This window comes from Lampetra planeri, chromosome 2 (genome assembly GCF_965212315.1).
Source record: "Lampetra planeri chromosome 2, kcLamPlan1.2.h2, whole genome shotgun sequence".
Taxonomy (NCBI): Eukaryota; Metazoa; Chordata; class Hyperoartia; order Petromyzontiformes; family Petromyzontidae; genus Lampetra; species Lampetra planeri.
Genome location: NC_136108.1, coordinates 15278478 through 15300044, shown reverse-complemented (window position 1 = coordinate 15300044; position 21567 = coordinate 15278478). Strand labels below are relative to the sequence as shown.

Sequence of the window (21567 nt, the reverse complement as noted above, 5' to 3'; positions counted from 1 at the left end):
GCGCATTTTCACTTTTCAAGCACTCAGGCTCGATGTTTTTTCATACCATGTTCTACTTGTCAATCGCTTTGCTTGTTTTCAAGTGATACTGCAATTAAATGTAGTCGTAAACTTGTCCCAAAGTATGCTGCAAGTAGATGTGTTTTACCAAAAAGGTGTTGCATTGTAAAAGCAGGACATGACCTCTGACTACTATATATATGTACAGCATTAAAGTAATGCTGCACAAAAAAACTACTGTACGATATTCAAGGAAGAGTTTGTGCCTTCTTCCACATCTCTCGGCCCTGTACAGTAGATAACGAAATCAGAAGTCGAATCCCTCAAAATAAAAAATGCGATGCCCCAAAATTTCCAGCAATTCCCATAATACACAGGGTGCAAAAATCATAAAATCCACAAGTTTAGATTGTTGGTTTTTGTTGGAGGGCTGCTAGAAAAATAAAACACCCAAGTTTGCCAAAAATGTGTGGATTGTAGCAACTAATTCCCCCTAATTTTGCGAGACTCCACGATGGGATTTATTTTTAAGCACTCCAAGATGAAGACACTGCAATACAGACAACGGGGCACAGACAAATACCTTATCTATCTACTGCTCGATAAAGGCCTCCACAACCCAGCAATGCAAGTCGCGTTCCCTGGCTTTTTGGTTAAAGCACGATTGCATAACACAGCATGCAAATGTTAATTACCGCATGTTTTAAACAGATCTCCACGTGAACATCCAGAGGAAGCTGTTGTGGAGCGAGTCACCCAACGCTCATTGATGGAGCTCTCCCTGTTTGACTGGATTAATGTGCCCACAACTGAACAAAGGCGCCGTGATGAAAAGAAAGACCAGCCTCCACGCCTCATCGCAATACACTTTCGCTAAACACAATCAGCGTCCGCAGTGAACACATTAGCTGTACAGCACTTTCCACCTTCAAATATGTTCATCTGTAGCTATGGAGGTGAGTTCAAGTCACAAATTGATGTGGGCTGCAGAATTGAATTTCAAGGACCATGTTTTAGAGATTAAAACACCTCAATGTTTCTGAATGAACTGTCATGGGGTATCGACACTGATTGCTGACAATTTCGAAAAGGCATTACGTGTATTTAATTATTAAAACAAGAGTAACTTTATTTCACATATTTTAAGTCAGTATATACATGGTGGCACACAAAACAACATGTACAATAGTTTAATTAGATGTGAATACAATTTCAAGCACATATAAAAAAACAACTGCTTTTTGTGTTTAGTTCGTGGTCCTTCCCCTAGCAAAGTTGGCTCCGTATGTTGTTGGACTGCTTTGAAACCGTACATAGCCAACCGTGCTATTCGGAGGTGCGGGGAAGGACAACAAACTAAACATAAAAAAAATAGTTCTAAAGAAATGCGTTTTCACTTACGGTGCGAAAGTTGAACATGCATACAAAACAAAGCAAAACGTATGCAATGCACGTGGGAACATATCAAATAATCACTGTCCTTTTGATGAAATCCCAATATAATATAGGTCTCAAAGCTTTTGTTTAAAGGCAAAATGAATTGCAACTACATCACAGCGTATTTAACATCTATTTCAAACAACACATTGATCAAAGCCAATGTAAACAAATATTGTCACTTTCTCTACAATGTCAAATTTATCATAAAATATTGTTTTATAACAACTATTCTTCCTGAATAAAATGTTTGAATGAGACAGGAGTCTAGTCAAATGTTAGAACGTCAGGAACATTTAAAAAAAGATTTCCACTAAAATTATCCAAATAAATTGCACAACACTGAAGAATACAAGTATCAGTTTTCATTCACAAAAGACCACATTGTACTTCTTCTGGAATCAATGGCCCTAAAAAATAAAGAACGAAATGGTCCTGCAACAATTGGTTGCTGGGAGAGGGAAAATGCTTCATCCTCATCCTGGAAATGAGACGTACTGTTAACTTTCACTTGCCTAGACGCAGAGATTGCATCTGCTTCATCATCCCCATTTTCTTGGGTATCCATTTTGGACCCATTGTTTTGTAAAATAGGGCTGTCATCTTCATTGGCAAGAATATAGTCGACAGGCACACTCTGCTTCAGGGGTGAGATATTCTTTGGTAAACCATACAAGCTTTTGATACTCTGTATAGAAATGCTGCTTGACTGCGGCTGTGCATCTAGTTCTGTGTGGGAACGTAGCTTGTACCGTTTTGCAGACTGTGTGTTATCGGGTGTCTGGAAATCAATTGCTCCTCTGATTGAATTATCTGGATTGAGGTGTTTACCATGGAAACTTTGATCACCACTAAGCCCACTGTCATTTGGTCTTTTTCTTAGTCGCGAACTAATGTTATTCGAAGTTTCATTTTGAATTACTGTGTCAGCTATTTCAGAATCTTTTGGTAACTCATCAAGTGTTTGCTTTACATCACAATCCAAAGTTGTACCTGTTGACGTCTTCAACACATCAAGATTTGGAGGCGAGACATTTTTCATTTTCCTAGAAAGCAAATTTTTTCTCGATAAAGGAGCATTATTGTTCAACTGCTCTGCATGTGTGCTACATTTTGAAGGATCCAATGCTGACGACCTGATATCTAAGGCTACCTTGAGTATCTGCTGCCCCTCCAACTCTGATACATGCTGTCGTTGACAACTGTGCTCAGGCTGTATATTTGTGTCATTCTCAACTGAACATGGATCATTAGCCGAGATGTTTAACAGAAAATCTTCCTTCAAAGGTGCATTGGCAGTTGCCATTGACTCTCCAACAGCAATTGCAATGCCACTGACAGAAGTGTTCTGCTTGGATTTTTCTGCGCACTTTTTTTCTTCATCTGTTGTATCTTGTGACACTTCTTGGGCGAGTGTGCTCCGTTTTGGTGAATCTTCATGCTGCTGTTGACCGTGGATTTTGATTGAGATATTCTCATTCAAAAACCTCTGCACAGTCTTTTCTCCCAATTTCAGATTTCTGTGAACAGGAATTGAAACAAAATTTACTTCAATTAATTGACAACTGAACATATTCAATAATCTCTAGATGACTGAGTGGTAAGAGGGAGCGGCTCGCAATAAGATGGTTGCAAGTTCAAATCCTGATTTGGGGGTCGACTCAGCTTTATCCCTCCAGGGTGAATAAAATCAGTAGCCCTTTATGGCAGCCATAAGAATATGGAATTTCCACCACTGGTTCAGGGCTGTAAATAGATGAGCACCTGCTCCATGCTCATTAGAGCAGGAAATCAGACCTTTTTTGTATAAAAAAAAATTGAAGGTTCAAACAGTTTGTGCAAGCCCATCATTAAAAATGCACGTATTAAATATTTTGCTGTTAAAAAAATTAACATAAACAGTACCATTTAGTTACAAAATCTCATTACCAACGTTAGGTTGCTTTTCAAATAAAACTAAAGTTTTGCGTAAATATCAATCAGTACCATTTGATAAAATGAAGATGAAACCCCCCAAAAAACAGCTCTTGCGTCCCATACTATCTGGCACGTGTCAAACATTGTAGAAAAAAAAGTTGACCGTAGTTTAAAAGTTTATTTTTGCTTGTGAACGAAGTTCAAAACGTGTGTCATGTGGAAAAAGCACCCTCGGTACATATGTAGTGGTGATACGCGCTGGGTGTATATGTCGTGTGCCAGCGCGTATGTACGGGTGTGTGTGTGGTGACGCGCGCTGACGGGGAGGAGCAGGCGTCAGTGCGCGGGTGGGGGTAGTGCTGCTGATTGGCTGTGTGCCGGTGACGCGCCCAGAGGGAGTGATCGGGTAGCAGCGCGGTGTGATTGGTCGGGGAGTGGAAACACGCGCTGAGCGGAACCGGATCGTAGGGATAGCGCGTGGGGATTGGGTAACTGAGGAGCGGTGCCGACGTTGAGGTCCGCATCCGCTCCGTCTCCCGGGAAGAAGGGGTATATAAGGTGATGCACAGAGGAGCAGAGGGAGAAGTGGAACCATCTAAGAATGAAGACGAAGGTGCAGAGATAGAGCCCGGAGAGGAGAGTAATGGAGAGTAGAGGAGAGTAAGGTATAAGTGTGTAGCCAGCGAGAGAGAACGGTCTACACGAGCTGAGTAATGTATAGTGTGTAGCCAGCGAGAGAGAACGGTCTACACGAGCTGAGTAATGTATAGTGTGTAGCCAGCGAGAGAGAACGGTCTACACGAGCTGAGTAATGTATAGTGTGTAGCCAGCGAGAGAGAACGGTCTACACGAGCTGAGTAATGTATAGTGTGTAGCCAGCGAGAGAGAAAGGTCTACACGAGCCGAGTATGCATACGGTGTAGCCAGAGAGAGAGATGCAAAGTCTACACGAGGCGAGTGGAGAGTGTAGCAGAGGCGCAGAGTCTACACGAGGCGAGAGAGGAGTGTAGCCGAGGCGCGGAGTCTACACGAGGCACAGAGAGCCAGCAGCACAGAATCCAGAGTCAAGAGAAGCGCATTGTGAAGAAGAGAGGCCACGCGTTGTATTGTTACAAGTCAAGATTTAATAAAAGAAGTGTGTTCCCGTCAAGGAGTTTCCTGCCGTCATTTTCCAATACTTCATCTGGCGTCAGAAGTGAAACGGGCTTCCAAGTATGGAGACGAGGAAGACCCGTAGGACCCACGGGTTGACCGCGAGGAAGACCTGGACGACTCGGGGCCGCTGGTGGCGGGGGGTGAGGAAGAGGACTTGCCCACGCTGCAGGGTCCGTCGACGGCGCCGGCCGAGCGACCGGGGACAGACGCCGGGCTTCGTGAGGCGCACTCCCGACTGGCGGAGCTGCTGCTCGCCGCCGCGTCCATCTTGGCGGAGATCAGCTCGTCGGGAGGAGCGGGGACGGTGGGGGACATTTTACAAGGTCGCCCCGCAGATTCCCGCCAAAACGAATGGGGGATTCCCGCCATTGCGCCTGGGCCTACTTTTGGCGGGAACGGCGAGCGCCACGTGGTGGTGGGTTCCCAAGCGCGCGCATCGACGTCATCAGCGCGCGAGGGGGTCCGCCATCTTACGTCTGCTGCTGGAGCCGCCATCTTAGACACCGACGGACAGGCGGAGAGGAACCACGAGGCGGATGACTTCATTTTTCAGCAGCGCCTGCCCACGTTGTCAGCCTTCAAGGCGGAAGGCGGAGACTGGGGCCAATTTCAGCGAAGGTTTTTGGCGCATCAAGAGATGTCAGCGTGGTCCGATGCTACGGCGCTGCGGGCATTGCCCGCCATGCTGGACGACGATGCGCTCGCGGCCTTCAGGGCTGCACGGAAGTCGGACCGCTCCACGCTGAAGGATGCGCTGGGTTTGTTGGCTAGGGTCTACGGGCCTCCCTCTACGTGCCGCCATCAGTTCTACGCAAGACGGAAAGCGGCCACGGAGACCGCGCTGGCCTATCGCACGGCGTTGCTGGCTCTTGCTGATGCTGCGTTCCCTCGGATGGACGAGGAGGGCCAAGACGCGATGGTTTTGGAGCAGCTGCTCAAGTTGGCGCAGGACCTGGGGGTCCCTATCAACACAGCTGACGAGATTGATATTTCTTCTTTGAGAGTCGCCACGAGTATTCAAGCGCACGAGGCCCTACAACGGAAGCAAGGCGTTGGTTGCAACGCTGCTGTCGTCGCAGCCCCGGGTTTGGTGGTCGCCGAACCCCAAGTCGTCAGCCCACGAGAGGAGGCGTTCGCCACGGGACGACCAGGGGACTGGAGGCCGGGGGCCCGGTCGCCTCTGCGATCGGGCCGAAAGTCGGAGCAACCAAGATCTACTCCGACCCTCGTCACGTGCTATAACTGCGGCCTCCGGGGCCACGTGGCGTCCGGGTGCCGCGCTCCGCGGCAGCGCGCCATGGGAGCTCGGCTGGACGACGACCGAGAGCCCAAGTCATCTCTACAATCCCCGGCAAGTCGCGGCACCTCACACGCTCGGCCTGTTTATTCGGCACACATGGGACGCCGCGTTGCGGCGGAGGAGGGCCGGTTAAGGTTCGGGGATTCGGTTCGGCGAGGGGGGTTCGGCCGGGACCAGGGAGACATTGAATGGGCGGAATTGGGGCATAGAATTGTGGCTGCTTCGGCGGGTTCGTCCGTTGTTACGGGATCTATTGATGGGGTTGAGATTAGGGTGTTAGTGGACACGGGGGCATCGGCAACTATTATATCGGACCTCATTTATAATATTCTTCCGGTCCAATGTCGTCCGCTGCTTCCAGTGGATGTGCCATTTTACGCCGCTAATGGGGGATCGTTGGGCATTATCGGTCAGGTTAGGGCGTCCATTTGCATTGGAGATATCAAATTGTCGGGACCCGTTTTCGTTTCGTCTTCTTTGGCAGTTCCGTGTCTTTTGGGCACTGACTTTTTGGCTAAAATGCCCATTAAAATTCTTATCGATCAACGATGCATTGAACTGCCATCGGGTCGCCGGATTTCATTTTTGACGGGCCCTACTGACATTCGGACGGCGTGCGCTACGATACAAGCGGTGGCGACGCAGACAGTGCAAGTGCCCCCGGGTTCACAGATGTTGATTCCCCTCCGGTTGCGGAAACCATGGGTGAGGGAGGCTTCGGGACAGAGTATGCTTTTGGGTCCTTCTAACAAGGCTGTCGGGGGTCTTGATTTATCGGTGGCTCACACTTTGGTGCGGGCTGACAGGGATCCGTTTGTGATGGTTTTGAACGCGGGGTCGCGACCAGCTGTCATTCCGCAGGGCACCGTGCTGGCTCACGCGGCGCAGGTCCCTGGGGATGATGGGTTGGTTGCACAGGTGGGCTCGAGCCCCGCGCGGAACGTTGAGCCAAGGGAAGACCTTGAGTGGGTCCATTCGTTATGTGCCGCCTCGGACGATTTGTCGGCGGCGCAGTTGGGTGCGCTGCGCGAGTTGCTCATTGAATTCTCTGATGTATTCAGTAAACATAAGTATGACATTGGGTGCACGGATTTGTTGCACCATCACATTGAAACGGGCGATGCGGCGCCGGTCAGGCTAAATCCCTTCCGACTGAGTCCCGTGGAGAAGGAACATGTTCAGTCGGCTGTTAACGATATGCTAGAAGCCGATATTATTTCGCCCTCCTCTAGCCCGTGGGGAGCGCCTATTGTGCTGGTTAAGAAGCAGGACGGGTCCCTGCGATTCTGCGTTGATTTCCGTCGCCTGAATAAGATCTCTGTGGCTGACGCGTATCCGCTCCCCAGGATGGATGAGTCCCTCGATGCATTGTCTGGTGCGCGATATTTTTCGACTCTTGATTTGTTATCGGGGTTTTGGCAGTTGCCGCTCGACGAAGAGTCGAAACCTAAGACAGCATTTCGGACTCCAGGGGGGCTGTTCCAGTTTAACCGGTTACCCATGGGACTTCACTCCTCTCCAGCGACGTTTCAGCGACTTATGGAGCTGGTTTTGTCGGGCTTGCAGTGGGATACATGCTTGATTTATATGGACGATGTCATTGTTTTCAGTAAAACGTTTGAGGAACACCTCCGGCGATTGAGAGGGGTGTTCTTGCGAATGCGATCGGCTAAGTTGAAATTTAAACCGGCCAAATGTCACCTCCTTCGTAGGTCCGTTAGATACTTGGGTCACATTGTCGATTCTTCGGGGATCTCCACCGATCCCGCGAAGACGGATTGTGTCGGTTCGTGGCCGACACCTACGTCCGTTTCCGACGTGCGTAGTTTCATCGGGTTTGCTTCTTATTATCGGCGGTTCGTTGAGCACTTCGCCACTATTGCAAAACCCTTGCACGCTCTAACGGCGAAGGGAGTGAAGTTCAAATGGGGACCGGAGGAGGAGGCCGCGTTTCGCTCCCTCCGGGACGCCTTGGTGGGTGCCCCACCCTTGTGTTATCCCGATTTTGCCAGTCCCTTTTTGCTGGACACGGATGCTGGCAACACGGGCATTGGGGGGGTGCTATCCCAAGTCGTTGGGGGTGTCGAAAGAGTTGTCGCCTACGGTAGTAGGGTGTTGTCTCCGGCGGAGCAGCGCTACTGTGTCACCCGTCGCGAGCTGCTTGCCATTGTTTTTTTTGTGCAGCAGTTTAGGCCATATCTTTATGGTCGTCACTTTACAGTCCGAACGGACCACGCGGCGCTACAGTATTCATTGAGGGTCGCCCAGCCCTCGGGCCAGTTGTCGCGTTGGTTGGAAGTCCTCCAGGACTATCAGTTTACGACTACGTACCGTAAGGGGTTGCGACACACGAATGCCGATTGCTTGTCGCGGTTGTTGCCTTGTGATGAATGCGCGTGTTTGTCGGGATCGGCGCGCTGTAAACCGACGCTTGCGGGGGAGATGGGGGCACTGGCTGCGACAGCGGGCGCACCGATCGGGGATGATTCCACTGCCTCTCAGGGTCGGGACTCGCTGCTCTCGCTGTCGCTCAGCGAATGGGGCCGCCTCCAGATGGCGGACAGCTCGCTGCTAGCATTGCGCCGCAAGGTTGGGGGTCCCGAGGGGGACCAGGAGCGTACCGGCTCCTATGTACTTGAGCGGGGCGTGTTATTGAAATGGGACAGTTTGTCCCGGCGGAACGCACTCGTGGTGCCTTCCGCTGTGAGGGGGAGGGTTGTCTTGGCGGCACACGAACGCCTCTTGCACTTGGGAGTTAACAAGACGCTTGCCCTGCTTCAGCGTGACTATTACTGGCCGGGAATGGGAAGTGATGTGGTGCATATTCTGAAGGGGTGCGTTGAGTGCGCCAGGCGTAAACCACCGGCCGTGGCAGCTAATCCACCGCTGCAATCTATTCAGGTCTCGCGTACCAACGAGCTCGTTGCACTCGATATTTTGGGGCCCTTCCCAGTCACGCCGAGAGGGAATAAATATTTGTTAGTGGGGGTCGAATACTTTACCCGATGGCCTATGGCGTGGCCTCTCGCTAACCAGTCGGCAGCGGCTGTGACGGATGCCTTCGTCCAGGGCTATGTCCTGGACAAGGGGGCTCCCGAACGCCTGCTGACCGACCAAGGTAAAAATTTTTCGAGTAAATTGTTGCAAGAGGTGTGCGATCTGTTGGGTACCAAGAAGGTGCGTACCTCCCCGTACCACCCGCAGACTGACGGGATGGTGGAGAGACTCCACAAAACCTTGACTTCCATGCTGTGCCAGCAGGTGTGCGAGGCACATGTAGATTGGGACCTGCAGGTCCCGGGAGTCCTTGCCGCGTATAGAATGGCCCCCCATGCAGCTACGGGGTTTTCCCCATTCTATTTGATGTACGGTCGGGAAGCTGACCCGCCAATAGAAACGCAACTTGGCCTGTCCGCTCCACGAACTAATTCTAATTTGGCAGAACATATTAAGTTTAATATTCACAAGCTGACAGAGGCGAGGGAGGCCGCGCGGCTTAATTCGCGGGCTCGCCAAATTGCTAATGAACGGTTGCGGGCACGGAAGGCGTCCATGCACGAATGGAAACCAGGTGACAGGGCCTGGCTGCATTGCCCTCAGGCACCCTTGGCTACGTCGCCTAAATTGTTGAGACCGTGGAGGGGACCCGTGGAGGTCATGCGCGTTGCACGGCCCCAGTGCGTTCAGATAAAGTGGGGAAAGCGCCGGTGGTACGTTCACCCCTCCCGACTGAAACCGTTCTCGCCTCCATATGGCCTCCCCTTGTGTCGTGATGGCCGGGCGTGTGACGTGACCGGCGACCCAGAGGGGGAAATGTCTCTGCCTGATCCACACGTATTTTCGCCTGATCTGCTCCCAGGTGTCTCGGAACTGACAGCTGCCGATCACCGGCGGCCGGATCTCCGCGGCGGGGCCGGCCCTTTCAGGCCCGTTCCGCGCCGTCTGGAGCAGCCGGAACCGCCGGACGGTCGTCAGTGTCCCGCCCCATACGATGGACCAGCCAGACGGACTCGCGCCAGGTCGTGCTACTTTGCATGACCTGCCTCGTGAGGAGTCGGGGCAGTTGGAGCGCCTCGTCACTGCGTGTAGTCGCAGGGACGTGGGGCGCGTTCGTTTCGAATTTGCTCGTATCGTGTTATTGTTGACTTTTCGGGTTCATTGTCAATCTGTACATAGTTATTCTTGTTGTTGTTGTTGTGTTATGTTACGGGGCACACTCGGGGGGCTACGGGGTTTTTTTTGTTGGTTGTCGTTTTATCGTCGCGGTTGGTTGTTGTTAGCAGCCGGGCCGGCTGCGAGCTATGTGGGAGGGGGTGATGTAGTGGTGATACGCGCTGGGTGTATATGTCGTGTGCCAGCGCGTATGTACGGGTGTGTGTGGTGACGCGCGCTGACGGGGAGGAGCAGGCGTCAGTGCGCGGGTGGGGGTAGTGCTGCTGATTGGCTGTGTGCCGGTGACGCGCCCAGAGGGAGTGATCGGGTAGCAGCGCGGTGTGATTGGTCGGGGAGTGGAAACACGCGCTGAGCGGAACCGGATCGTAGGGATAGCGCGTGGGGATTGGGTAACTGAGGAGCGGTGCCGACGTTGAGGTCCGCATCCGCTCCGTCTCCCGGGAAGAAGGGGTATATAAGGTGATGCACAGAGGAGCAGAGGGAGAAGTGGAACCATCTAAGAATGAAGACGAAGGTGCAGAGATAGAGCCCGGAGAGGAGAGTAATGGAGAGTAGAGGAGAGTAAGGTATAAGTGTGTAGCCAGCGAGAGAGAACGGTCTACACGAGCTGAGTAATGTATAGTGTGTAGCCAGCGAGAGAGAACGGTCTACACGAGCTGAGTAATGTATAGTGTGTAGCCAGCGAGAGAGAACGGTCTACACGAGCTGAGTAATGTATAGTGTGTAGCCAGCGAGAGAGAACGGTCTACACGAGCTGAGTAATGTATAGTGTGTAGCCAGCGAGAGAGAAAGGTCTACACGAGCCGAGTATGCATACGGTGTAGCCAGAGAGAGAGATGCAAAGTCTACACGAGGCGAGTGGAGAGTGTAGCAGAGGCGCAGAGTCTACACGAGGCGAGAGAGGAGTGTAGCCGAGGCGCGGAGTCTACACGAGGCACAGAGAGCCAGCAGCACAGAATCCAGAGTCAAGAGAAGCGCATTGTGAAGAAGAGAGGCCACGCGTTGTATTGTTACAAGTCAAGATTTAATAAAAGAAGTGTGTTCCCGTCAAGGAGTTTCCTGCCGTCATTTTCCAATACTTCACATATATAGAACGACTTGGTTTTTTTCGGATGGAACCATCTTTAACGTTAACAGCACCTGATTACGTTTCATATAACTGCGATTTAGTTGTCATATTTTTACATTCACAGACGGCATCACAGAATCTTACAAAGGGTTATCTACAAATTATACACAAAATAGTAAATTCAGATTTATGAAGTGAATTTGTCTGCTCTGAAGTCAGATTTAACTTCATGCCATATATCACAAACAGGTGCTGTTACATCTGCAGATGATTTGAAGGTAACCACAGAAAATTGTACAATTGCAGAAAACACTTTGATATTGACAATACAGTTAGTATCCTCATATCTGTGATGGTTTGGGAGGACCCCCATCATGGGTTAACACATTCTTATAAAATAGCAATTTTCTTCCTGTCTGATGAAAAAAAACTGTATCGTCTGAAATTATCTGTTAAAATCACAGATAAAGGGGATAGGATGCAGCAACTTACAAATGCAGTTGCATACGCAGTAACTTGGAAAACGTTGTGAAGATGACATCCTCAACGTTTTTAAATATACAAAATCATAATAATCTTCATCAACATTACCATAACCACTTTCATCCATTGTCTTCACCACCATCTCAGACCGGTGGCAATTGGCACTCCTAATTGTAATCCTTATCCAGGCTGTAACTGACCACAGCGACATAATATAAAGTAGTATTGTATTTGAATCATGTGTGGTCACTAACCTCTCTGGGTGCCCTTCTAACACTTGTCCCAGTATACTGTCATAGCAGCAGTGACGTGAAAGCAGTGGAAATGATAAACCACCAGTAACTTACAACAAGTATTAATGCCAGCAACGACATTAGAGGATGGTGGCTATGGTAGTGACAATGTCTAATAAAGTGTTCTTCACTCAATTTCAGAGAGGGGGGGGCACTTTTGCCGATAAGACATCAGTGTGAGGGCTGCTAGACATTTGAAACTATTGGGTTTGACGGCACGAGGGGGTGTTTTTAAATGTGTGTATTGTTGGAGGCCGCATATCAGGGACCCCACTGAAGGCCACCAGGGGGCGTCAGTGGCCCGTGGGCCTGGCAATTAAGAACTATGGTCTATAATCTTCATCTTTGTCTTTAATTATCCAGTTGCCATCATTTATATTATCCACAAATAACTATAAAAAGGAATGTTAGCTGCTGTTTGATGCTTTCATTATCTATGGAAACGGTTAATGGGGGGAATCTTGCAGTTGTCAAAGGTTCTTGTTGGCAAAAATTCAAATGAAAACTCATTGGTAAGCAATAGGAAAGATTGTGGTTCAGCCCCACTAATAGGAAATGCAGATAAGGTTGTGCACAAGACAAATTTTACTCTATTTAGAAAATCGACCAGTTTAAAACATAACCAAGTTAAATAAAATATTACACGTGACGGCAAAATTACTTTGTTCAATGGACTTTACCTAAAATTAACAACGCAGAGAACAATGCATACCTCTTCAGGAAGACAGCACGACTAATCAAATGTATCCTTTTGTGCCTTTCCTTCAGCTGGATGGACATGGATGTATCCCGCAGTCTCTTTGACACCTCATCCACACTTCTATTACGAATAAAAGTTACAAAGCAATAATGCAAAGGAGATAAATATTAATATGGTATGCAGAACATTTTAAATAAATGTTAATACGAGTGCATGCACAATTTGCATTTAAATCGTTAAATAAAACAAACTTACTGCAGTATTTCAATTGTGTGACATAGATAATTAACAAAAATGCGGTTAAATTAAAGGAACAGGAGACAGTTTAAATCAAAACTTAAATGACATTGTTTTTTAGACTTACCTTCCAGAATATTTCTGTCCAGAATAAGGAAGTTTGGGTTTAATCAACACCCACTGATCACAAGATAAATCACTGGGATCTGCAAGGTCAAAGGTTCATAAAGAGTCACAAGACACTGAGCTGGAGCTGAAATTCACATTTAGGAAACTCCAAATTGTTCTTGAAATTGAAATGATAAAGAGATAGCCCACAAATTAAATCCCTTATGTGAAACATTTGAAGATTTTGTTGCATTTGCTTTGATATTACTTAAGGGTGCACCAAATAAAAAAGATTCGATTGAATACTGAACATCTTAATTTGGTGTCAACATGGTTCTTAAGTCAAATACGAATAGTAAACCTTTAAAAGGCAGACTCAAGATACACATTTTCATTAATGTCAAACAATTCCACGCATTAAACCAAATAAAACTAAACACTGATTATAATTGAAGGGTGAGATGCACAGGTATATATATTCCTTTTTCAAAAAATTCCACAACTAAATTAACATTAAATCTTGACTTAAAGCTTTCGTGACGGCAGGAATTCATATTCTTTGGGTCTTTCGGTAAAGTCACATAGACAGGTTCAAAGAAAATAACAAAAATATGGTATTATTTGTTGTTTTGTATGTAATAAATCTACAAAAGGTTAAACAATTTACTGAAACCACCAAAAATCACGAGCCAATTCTGGAAAGCACAACCCAATGGTCACAGTACAGGTATCCCTAGATTTACAAACGTTCATTCAACGAATTGTGGACGAAATCGAATTTCCAGGTAAACGAAATTTCGCATGGCACGCCCCATGAAACAAAACAAGAAGACCCAGGAGGGTGTATATACCTACTATAATCACCAAGGAATGTCCTTAACGCTCGTGACGTCACTCCACATCGACCATCCCCCCCTCATTAATATTCATGAGCAGGTGACGTCATCCAAATGGACCCCCCCCCCCCCACCATTAATCATAATTAGCAGGTGACGTCACTCCACATGGGGGGGCCGGGGCGCCTCCTCCCCTCTCCTCGGCGTCAACTTACAACCCTCACTACAAAAGCAGAACCCTCACGTCACGCGATCTCCGTAACGCTGTTGACACATCAAAGTAAAAAGGACGTCATGATGAACAAGGGATTATAACCTTAAAATTAATTAGGTCTGTGTCACCGCACTCTTATAAATTGCACACGCATTAATGCAATGAATATCAGGTCGCGTTCTGCTTTTCGCTTGCAAGTTTCAGATTTACTGCAATACACCCGTCCTTGGACGGGCAAAAGGCTAGTTATCCAAAAGCGACAGCGTTACGGTATCCCTTCACCATTGCAATCATTCCAACATGTAGATCTTTTGCGAGTTCCCCGTTTTAAATTATTATTCAATCCTTTAAATATTTGTTCTATGTTATATTTTGTATTGTGAAAAGTCATATCCGTATATTCTTAATTGAGTAGAGCTGTGAAAACTGTCCGAAACGCATCTCTAAATTTAAAGTCTTAAATTAATGGGGAAAGCCATTTCGATGTATGAAAATCTCGTTTTATGCATGTTTTTGTTTCACGCATCCCTTCTGTAAATCGAAGGATACCTGTAGTGACATCCCACCAAGCAGTCAAATTGCTCGGTCAAACTGTCCGGTCAAATGTACTATCCTGGTAGAGTATATTATATTTCTGAGCATCATGGAGACAATTCTGCATTGCTTTGCATACTGCGATTTTCTTTTTGAGGTCATCCCCCACCCCCAAAAAAAATCCCTATTAGTGTGGTATGTGGTTTATCGCCGACGTGATTTAGAGGACACGCTCTACCGGAAATCAATTAAAAACAAAAGTGGACATCTGGTACACCCCTAATATAATGTCAACTTTTATGGCACAACTCCAGTTGGAAGTGTTCATGATTGTACGCACGACAAATTAACATTATTTTACTTCAGATGATGCAACCTGTATGAGAGACCATACCATAACTGCTTGCTGTTGAACCATCACTGCTTGGACGAGGTGCAATTTTATCTTGATTTGTTTTCAAAGGGGATCCATGCTGTTTTTTTAAATGTTCTTGTTTGGTCACCTTTTTCAATATTCTAATCTTTTTTTCTTTAGGAGATTCAAAATCTTCATCTGAACTAAACTTCTCAATGTAGTCTACAGTTTTCAAACATCTCTTCGATCTCAGAGAAAAGCTAAACAGTTTATCAATTGCATTTTTCACAGTAGAACTCCTTAAATTAGTTTGTTTTCCAGTGGATTGCTTTCCAGGTTTTATTTCAAACTCCCGTGACACAGACCTTTGAGTAAACTTCCTACGGGGTGATGCATCGATCTTGCTATTAAGCCTCTTTGCCGATATTTTTGCATGCATTTCTGCATACAAATCGATATTATGCTTTGTTATATGCCTAGCAATGGCAGATACTCCGGTAAATATGGTGTATTTAAAATATATGCAGCTCCCAAATTAAATGTTTAAATTAGAAACTGCAAAACTGTCTCTGCAGCCTTTGATCCTTTTTGTAGAATATATGTGCACTCGTATTAACTTTTTCACCAGCCAATTATTTTCTGAAAAAACTTAGCACATTAACAAGTTCTTGTACGAGTAAAACATTGGGTTTCCTCAAATAAAAAGTATTTTGAACATGTCAAAATCTTATGAATGGACATGTACAATCTTCCAAAAAAAGGTTTCCCGTTTTCGTAAATTACTTCAAATCAATCTTCTCGGCATCAACGCCCAGCCTTGTGCTTGTCTAGTAGAAGTCTCTTATATTTGCACTTAATACGCTGCTTTTTTTGCTGGATTACAGTTTTGTTAAAATGCACCCATTGTCTCTCGACGCGTTGACGAAAAGCGGTCTGTTCGTGCAGCTCTTGCAATCTGCTTCAGATGCCAACTCCTCTTTGCAACTGTTGAAGGATCTGGAAAGTAAAAAGGCCATAATGTATTAGAATTGTGAACAATTTAAGAATAGTGACAAATGTTGGTCCCACACGTTGTTTGTATCCTCTCATACAATGGTATCAGAGTGCGAGCTGCACTGCACGTAAAGTCCCTTGTCTACGTTTAATAGCGTCACTTTATCACGAAAGCACACGATGCAAATGCATTGTATCTACAGATACAATGGGAGGCTGATCGATGCCCGGGTGCGGTCAAGGGATGGCTCCCTATTGCTCAACTATGTTATGTATGCCGATGATCTGGTAATTGCTGCTCACTCGGAGGAGGAGTTGGAGGCGCTGCTGTAGAACCTGGAGCTTGCCACGGAGAGGTGGGGCCTTATCATCAGCCCCACCAAAACTAAGCACCTGCCTGGGTATTTTGTACCATCGAACACTCCACAACTCCCAATTAGTGATAGGGCAGTTCTGGAGAGAGTAGAGAGTTTCCCATACCTGGGCAGTGTGGTCATGACCGGTTCCGGTTTAACAGTGGAGGTCTCACTCCGAATCAGTCGAGCGGCATTATATTTTCATCGGTTGCATAACGCTGTGTGGAAGCTACCTGGTCTGTCGCTCCGCACGAAGCTTCAGGTCTTCTCGGCCACGGTCATTAACGCTGTGTGGAAGCTACCTGGTCTGTTGCTCCGCACGAAGCTTCAGGTCTTCTCGGCCACGGTCATTCCCTCACTTCTCTATACTTGTGTAACGGGTTCCGGAGACACTTGTAGAGGTAACTTCTTTATTACAATCCAACAGCACTCCAACAGTCCAACAGTCCCAATCCTCTGTAACAACTCCCAGGTACACAGCCTAGGTACACAGCCTAGGTACACAGCCTAGATACACTACTCTGGCTACGCTCTGGAACTCGCCCTCACAAGGTCGTAGAGTCGGGAGTTCCAGAGTCCCACCACTGGCTCTCACAGCATCCCAGGGTCCTCACATGGCGGGTCTTGGGTCTTGGGTCTTGAGCTACAACTGGCCCTGATCGTCCAGGGAGATCCCCTTTTATGCCTAGTCCCCAACGAGGGGTGGGGCCGTGTGCGCCCCCAGATATCCCACAGAGCACACACAGCCCCCCCCTTTGGCGGCGCCAAGGGGCTTAAGCGCCTGGGAACCCAACGCCTGGCGCCAAGAGGCTTAAGCGTCTGACCCACCTGGGAACCCACGCCTGGCGCCAAGAGGCTTAAGCGCCTGGCCCGCCCAGGGTCCCAGAGCCCCCAGCAGCCCCTCCCTTCTTATGTCACTACACTTGTGAAACGTGGACCCCCCTAAGGGGCCGTCCATAAATGACGTCACGCACCTTGGGGGGGGGGCGGTCTGACTTTTTGTGACGCCGTGTGACGAAGGGGGGGGTCAAAAATCGTCCAAAATCGCGTGACGTCATTGATAGACGGCCCCTAATGGAACATCTTCGCCGGTTGGAAACATTTAGGCTGGCCTGCCTACGATCCATCCTGGGTTTAACCAGGCTGGATTGTGTGAGGAGCTCACAAATCCTTGAAAGAAGTGGACAAAGTCCCATCGGTGAGCTCCTCCGGCAGGCAAGGCTGCGCTGACTGGGTCATGTAGCTCGCATGCCCAGCCACCGCATGCCCAGCCACCGCATGCCCAGCCACCGCATGCCCAGCCACCGCATGCCCAGCCACCGCATGCCCAGCCACCGCATGCCCAGCCACCGCATGCCCAGCCACCGCATGCCCAGCCACCGCATGCCCAGCCACCGCATTCCCAGCCACCGCATGCCCAGCCACCGCATGCCCAGCCACCGCATGCCCAGCCACCGCATGCCCAGCCACCGCATGCCCAGCCACCGCATGCCCAGCCACCGCATGCCCAGCCACCGCATGCCCAGCCACCGCATGCCCAGCCACCGCATGCCCAGCCACCGCATGCCCAGCCACCGCATGCCCAGCCACCGCATGCCCAGCCACCGCATGCCTAAACAGCTTTTGTTCGGCCGGATCGAGGGGGCTAAACAGGCGCAGCACGGGCTAGAGAAGAGATGGAGTGATGTGGTACAGGAGGACGTGGAGCTGAGTGGACTTGCCGATGACTGGGAGCAGTGGTGTCAAGATCGGCCTCTGTGGAGGAGGCTGGTGAAGGACGCTACTGGGCAGTTGGAGGCAGTCGCCCTCCAACAACAACGGAGGGCGGAGGAGCGACGCTCACAACGAGCGGAGTGCCGGGTGCCAAAAGCACAGCAAGTGGACACAGTAGGGGGCACAGGTGGTGCATCAGCCAGTCATCTCAGTCAGTCGACCTGTGACATCTGGGTCTGCCCCGTGATCTCCTGCCAGCGAGCGTTCGACACTTCACGTGGCCTCAAGGTGCACCTAGCCTGGCACAAGCGTCGTGGTGACGTCACCGCCACTTAGTGGCGAATGGCGGTTGTTGTTGTTGTATGTCGACAGTTTCCTTGCACGTGTTAACGCAAGCTATTACTGTATAAACATGGCCTAATCGACAATGTCCGAGCAAAGTTTAACGTTAATTTGCTTCTTTGGGTAAAGTGACGTAGTTAGATAAATAGATCACGACGTTTCGATCGCAACACAAGCAATCGTCTTCAAGTGAAAAAGACGATTGCTTTTATTGCGATCTAAACGTGGTGATCTATTAGTTTATCTACCTACGTGACTTTACCGAAAGAACCAAAGAGTATTGATTTATGCAGTCACGAAAGCTTCAAACGAAAACTGCCAATTAAGTGACAATCGGAAATCCGTGGTGCGTGAGCTCGGAGATAACGCGTCGACCTTACACAGAGACACGAGCACAATGTTCCTCGAGCAACACTAGGACGATACAGATGAGCACACGCGCTCGTTAGTAATATTTTGCCACAGTTAAACGAACGTACTGTACCTTGTTTAACTTGCGATGTTGCGATGTTGAGTCTCTCTGTCCCCTCACGGCTCCAGCTCTCTGTTCAAACTGGCGGGAGAGACGCCCGCTACGGATCGCGCGCAGGCGCGGGTGTTGGTGGGGGTAGGTCAAACAAAACGCGATTTTTAAATAGAAAATTCGAGATTTGAAGCTTTCATGACTGCAAGGATTCATACTCTTGGGTTTTTTCGGTAAGGTCACATAGGTAAAAAAAAAATAGAAATAATAATAGAAATAAATTGAATATTAACGCGATATTTATATACTCTTGGGTTTTTTCGGTAAGGTCACATAGGTAAAAAACAATAGAAATAATAGAAATAAATTGAATATTAACGCGATATTTATATTGGTTATTTCGGTAAAGTCACGTAGAAGGGAAATAATAAAATAATTAAAATACAACAATGACATTCTCACGGCGTTTCTTTTATTTTATTATTTCCCTTCTACGTGACTTTACCGAAGGAACCAAGAATAAAAGCATATCATGTTCATAATTTGCAAGAGCTTCATTACTCTTCGCGTAAATTGTTTTATTATTTTATTATTTACCTTCTACGTTACTTTACCGAAAGAACCAAGAATATGAATCCCTGCAGTCACGAAAGCTTTAAATCGAAATATAATAACGCGATATTTCTATAACGCGGTGCTCCTCGGGAACGCAATTATCACGTTCTATGAGAACAGACTGGGTCCTGTCCCAGTCGTCTTTCTCACGGCCGATGGAGATCCAAAGCAACAACTGCACTTTCACATTCTCGACTAAACTAAGGGACCGTCCATAAATGACGTCACGCACATGGAGGGGGGGTGAGAAATGTGACGTCACATCAAATGCTCAACTTTAAATAAATATAGACAACACGTTCTACTTATATTCTTGGTTCTTTCGGTAAAGTCACGTAGAAGGGAAATATTAAAATTATCACGACTTAATTAAATAGACTTTTTCATAAATGTTTATTCATCAGAGTGCAGCGGCACATTAAATACGCACTACAATGACAATAGTTTCAAGAAATTTGAAGCATCTTTTTTTTTGGGGGGGGGGGGGGCAGAGCTTTGTGACGTCATATTTGAGGGGGGTTCTGACTTTTTGTGACGCCGTGTGACGAGGGGGGGGGGGTAAAAAATCGTCCAAAATCGCGTGACATCATTTATGGACAAAACAAAAAATAGCATTTGTATTTGTTACAGTATTGATTTAAAATAGATGACAAAAATTCGCGGGAAATGTGCATCACGCTCAAGTAAACCATTATTATTTAGATTATTTTCGCTGCTATAAATGTCCACATGATAAGCCACGTATCATTGAGCTACCATTGTAGCCAGGTCGCTGCTGAAGAAGAAGCTAATAGCTGCTATCGTGTTTGTGTATTTATTGTTTTAACGATTTGACCCGCCCCTACTGGACATCTGTGAAAAAGGGCTTTATAGCTCATCGGATTCCTCCAGTAAAATATTCAGATTTCGATTGAAAGTGCGCAGATCTAAGCAGGAAAGTCCATCAACGTTCTGCATAGTGTTAGCCACCAGGTAGCAGTGTTTCCCCTTGTGGGAATGTAACGTTTGCTCTTCGGGGCCATCCATAAATGACGTCACGCTCATAGGGGGGGGTTTGAGAAATGTGACGTCACATCAAAATGCGCAACATTAAATAAATATAGACAACACGTTCTACTTAATTAAATAGACTTTTAGTAAACGTTTTCTCCTACAACATCAGAGTAGCAGCGCCACATTAAATACGCACTACAATGACAATAGTTTAAAGCGATTTGAAGCATGTTTAATTTTTTTTTGGGGAGGGGGCAGAGCTTTTTGATGTCATATTTGAGGGGGGGTCTGACTTTTTGTGACGCCGTGTGATAAGTGGGGGGGGGGGTCAAAAATCGTCAAAAATCGCGTGACGTCATTTATGGACGGCCCCTTACTCTAAAACACTGCGCAGTTCCAAAATACAAAAAAACTGTGACAATTGTTTTTGCTATGATTTATATTTAATTAATTTGCTGGACTGTTTTAATTTTGATGACCCATGTCCCTCGTACAATGTAAATGAGATTATCATGGTTTCTTGGGTTCTCATCACCTGGTTAAACAAAATCAACTTGAAACTTGGGAGTTAATCTTGGCTCGCGTTTCAAATTAGGGAGATTTGGAAGACCACCGCGGTGCCTCTGAAGGAACCCACCGGCCCAGACAACACAGTGTAAACTAAACTATTTTATTTACCAGGTAAGGACTACTGAGCTACATAGCTCAACGAAGTGGCTTATCATGTGGAAATGTATAGCAGCCAAATACTCTAAACGCGGAAAGATAAGCCAGAGGACCCCGAGAAAAATCCATGCGACCACGGGGAGAGAGACCTCCAGATTACAAATATACAAGCGTCAGGGTCAGGATTGAACCCACTACCTCCTGTATCCCTGGCGAGAGAGTTAACATCTCACAACCGTGGCGCCCAATCACTGTCACTGACTGTGTCTTCCTAGAATCTGCATTGAATCCTCAGCACTCTCTCGATGAAATCTACTCAAAGCCGTAATTATAAAAAACAAAATTGTGGGACACACATCCCCCCCAATATTCAAATACTGTATCCTCAAAATGTCCCAATATATTGCTATAAAATGTATTTCTGTTTAAATGATTGTGGTTATGGTTGTATCTTCTTGGTTCTTTCGGTAAAGTCACGTAGAATGGAAATAGAGTCTTCAGACTCTGTCTCGTCGACAGACCTGTTTTCCACCTGAGGACGGATACTTGCTTTGTGGCCGAAACGTCGTGAGAATTATTTTATTATGTTTTATTTTTATTATTTTATTATTTTTC

The 21567-nt window shown here is 47.3% G+C and overlaps 1 protein-coding gene across 1 annotated transcript; it reads right to left on the bottom strand.

The window, feature by feature from the left end:
- Positions 1-1103: 1103 nt before the first annotated feature.
- LOC144728863 (uncharacterized) lies at positions 1104-18756 on the bottom strand. Its single transcript, XM_078608560.1, has 4 exons — positions 18700-18756; positions 12892-12970; positions 12540-12647; positions 1104-2957 (listed from the first exon to the last, which is right to left on the bottom strand). Exons 3-4 carry the CDS (start codon positions 12605-12607, stop codon positions 1796-1798), a joined length of 1230 nt encoding a protein of 409 aa, XP_078464686.1. The 5' UTR covers positions 12608-12647; positions 12892-12970; positions 18700-18756; the 3' UTR covers positions 1104-1795.
- Positions 18757-21567: the final 2811 nt, after the last annotated feature.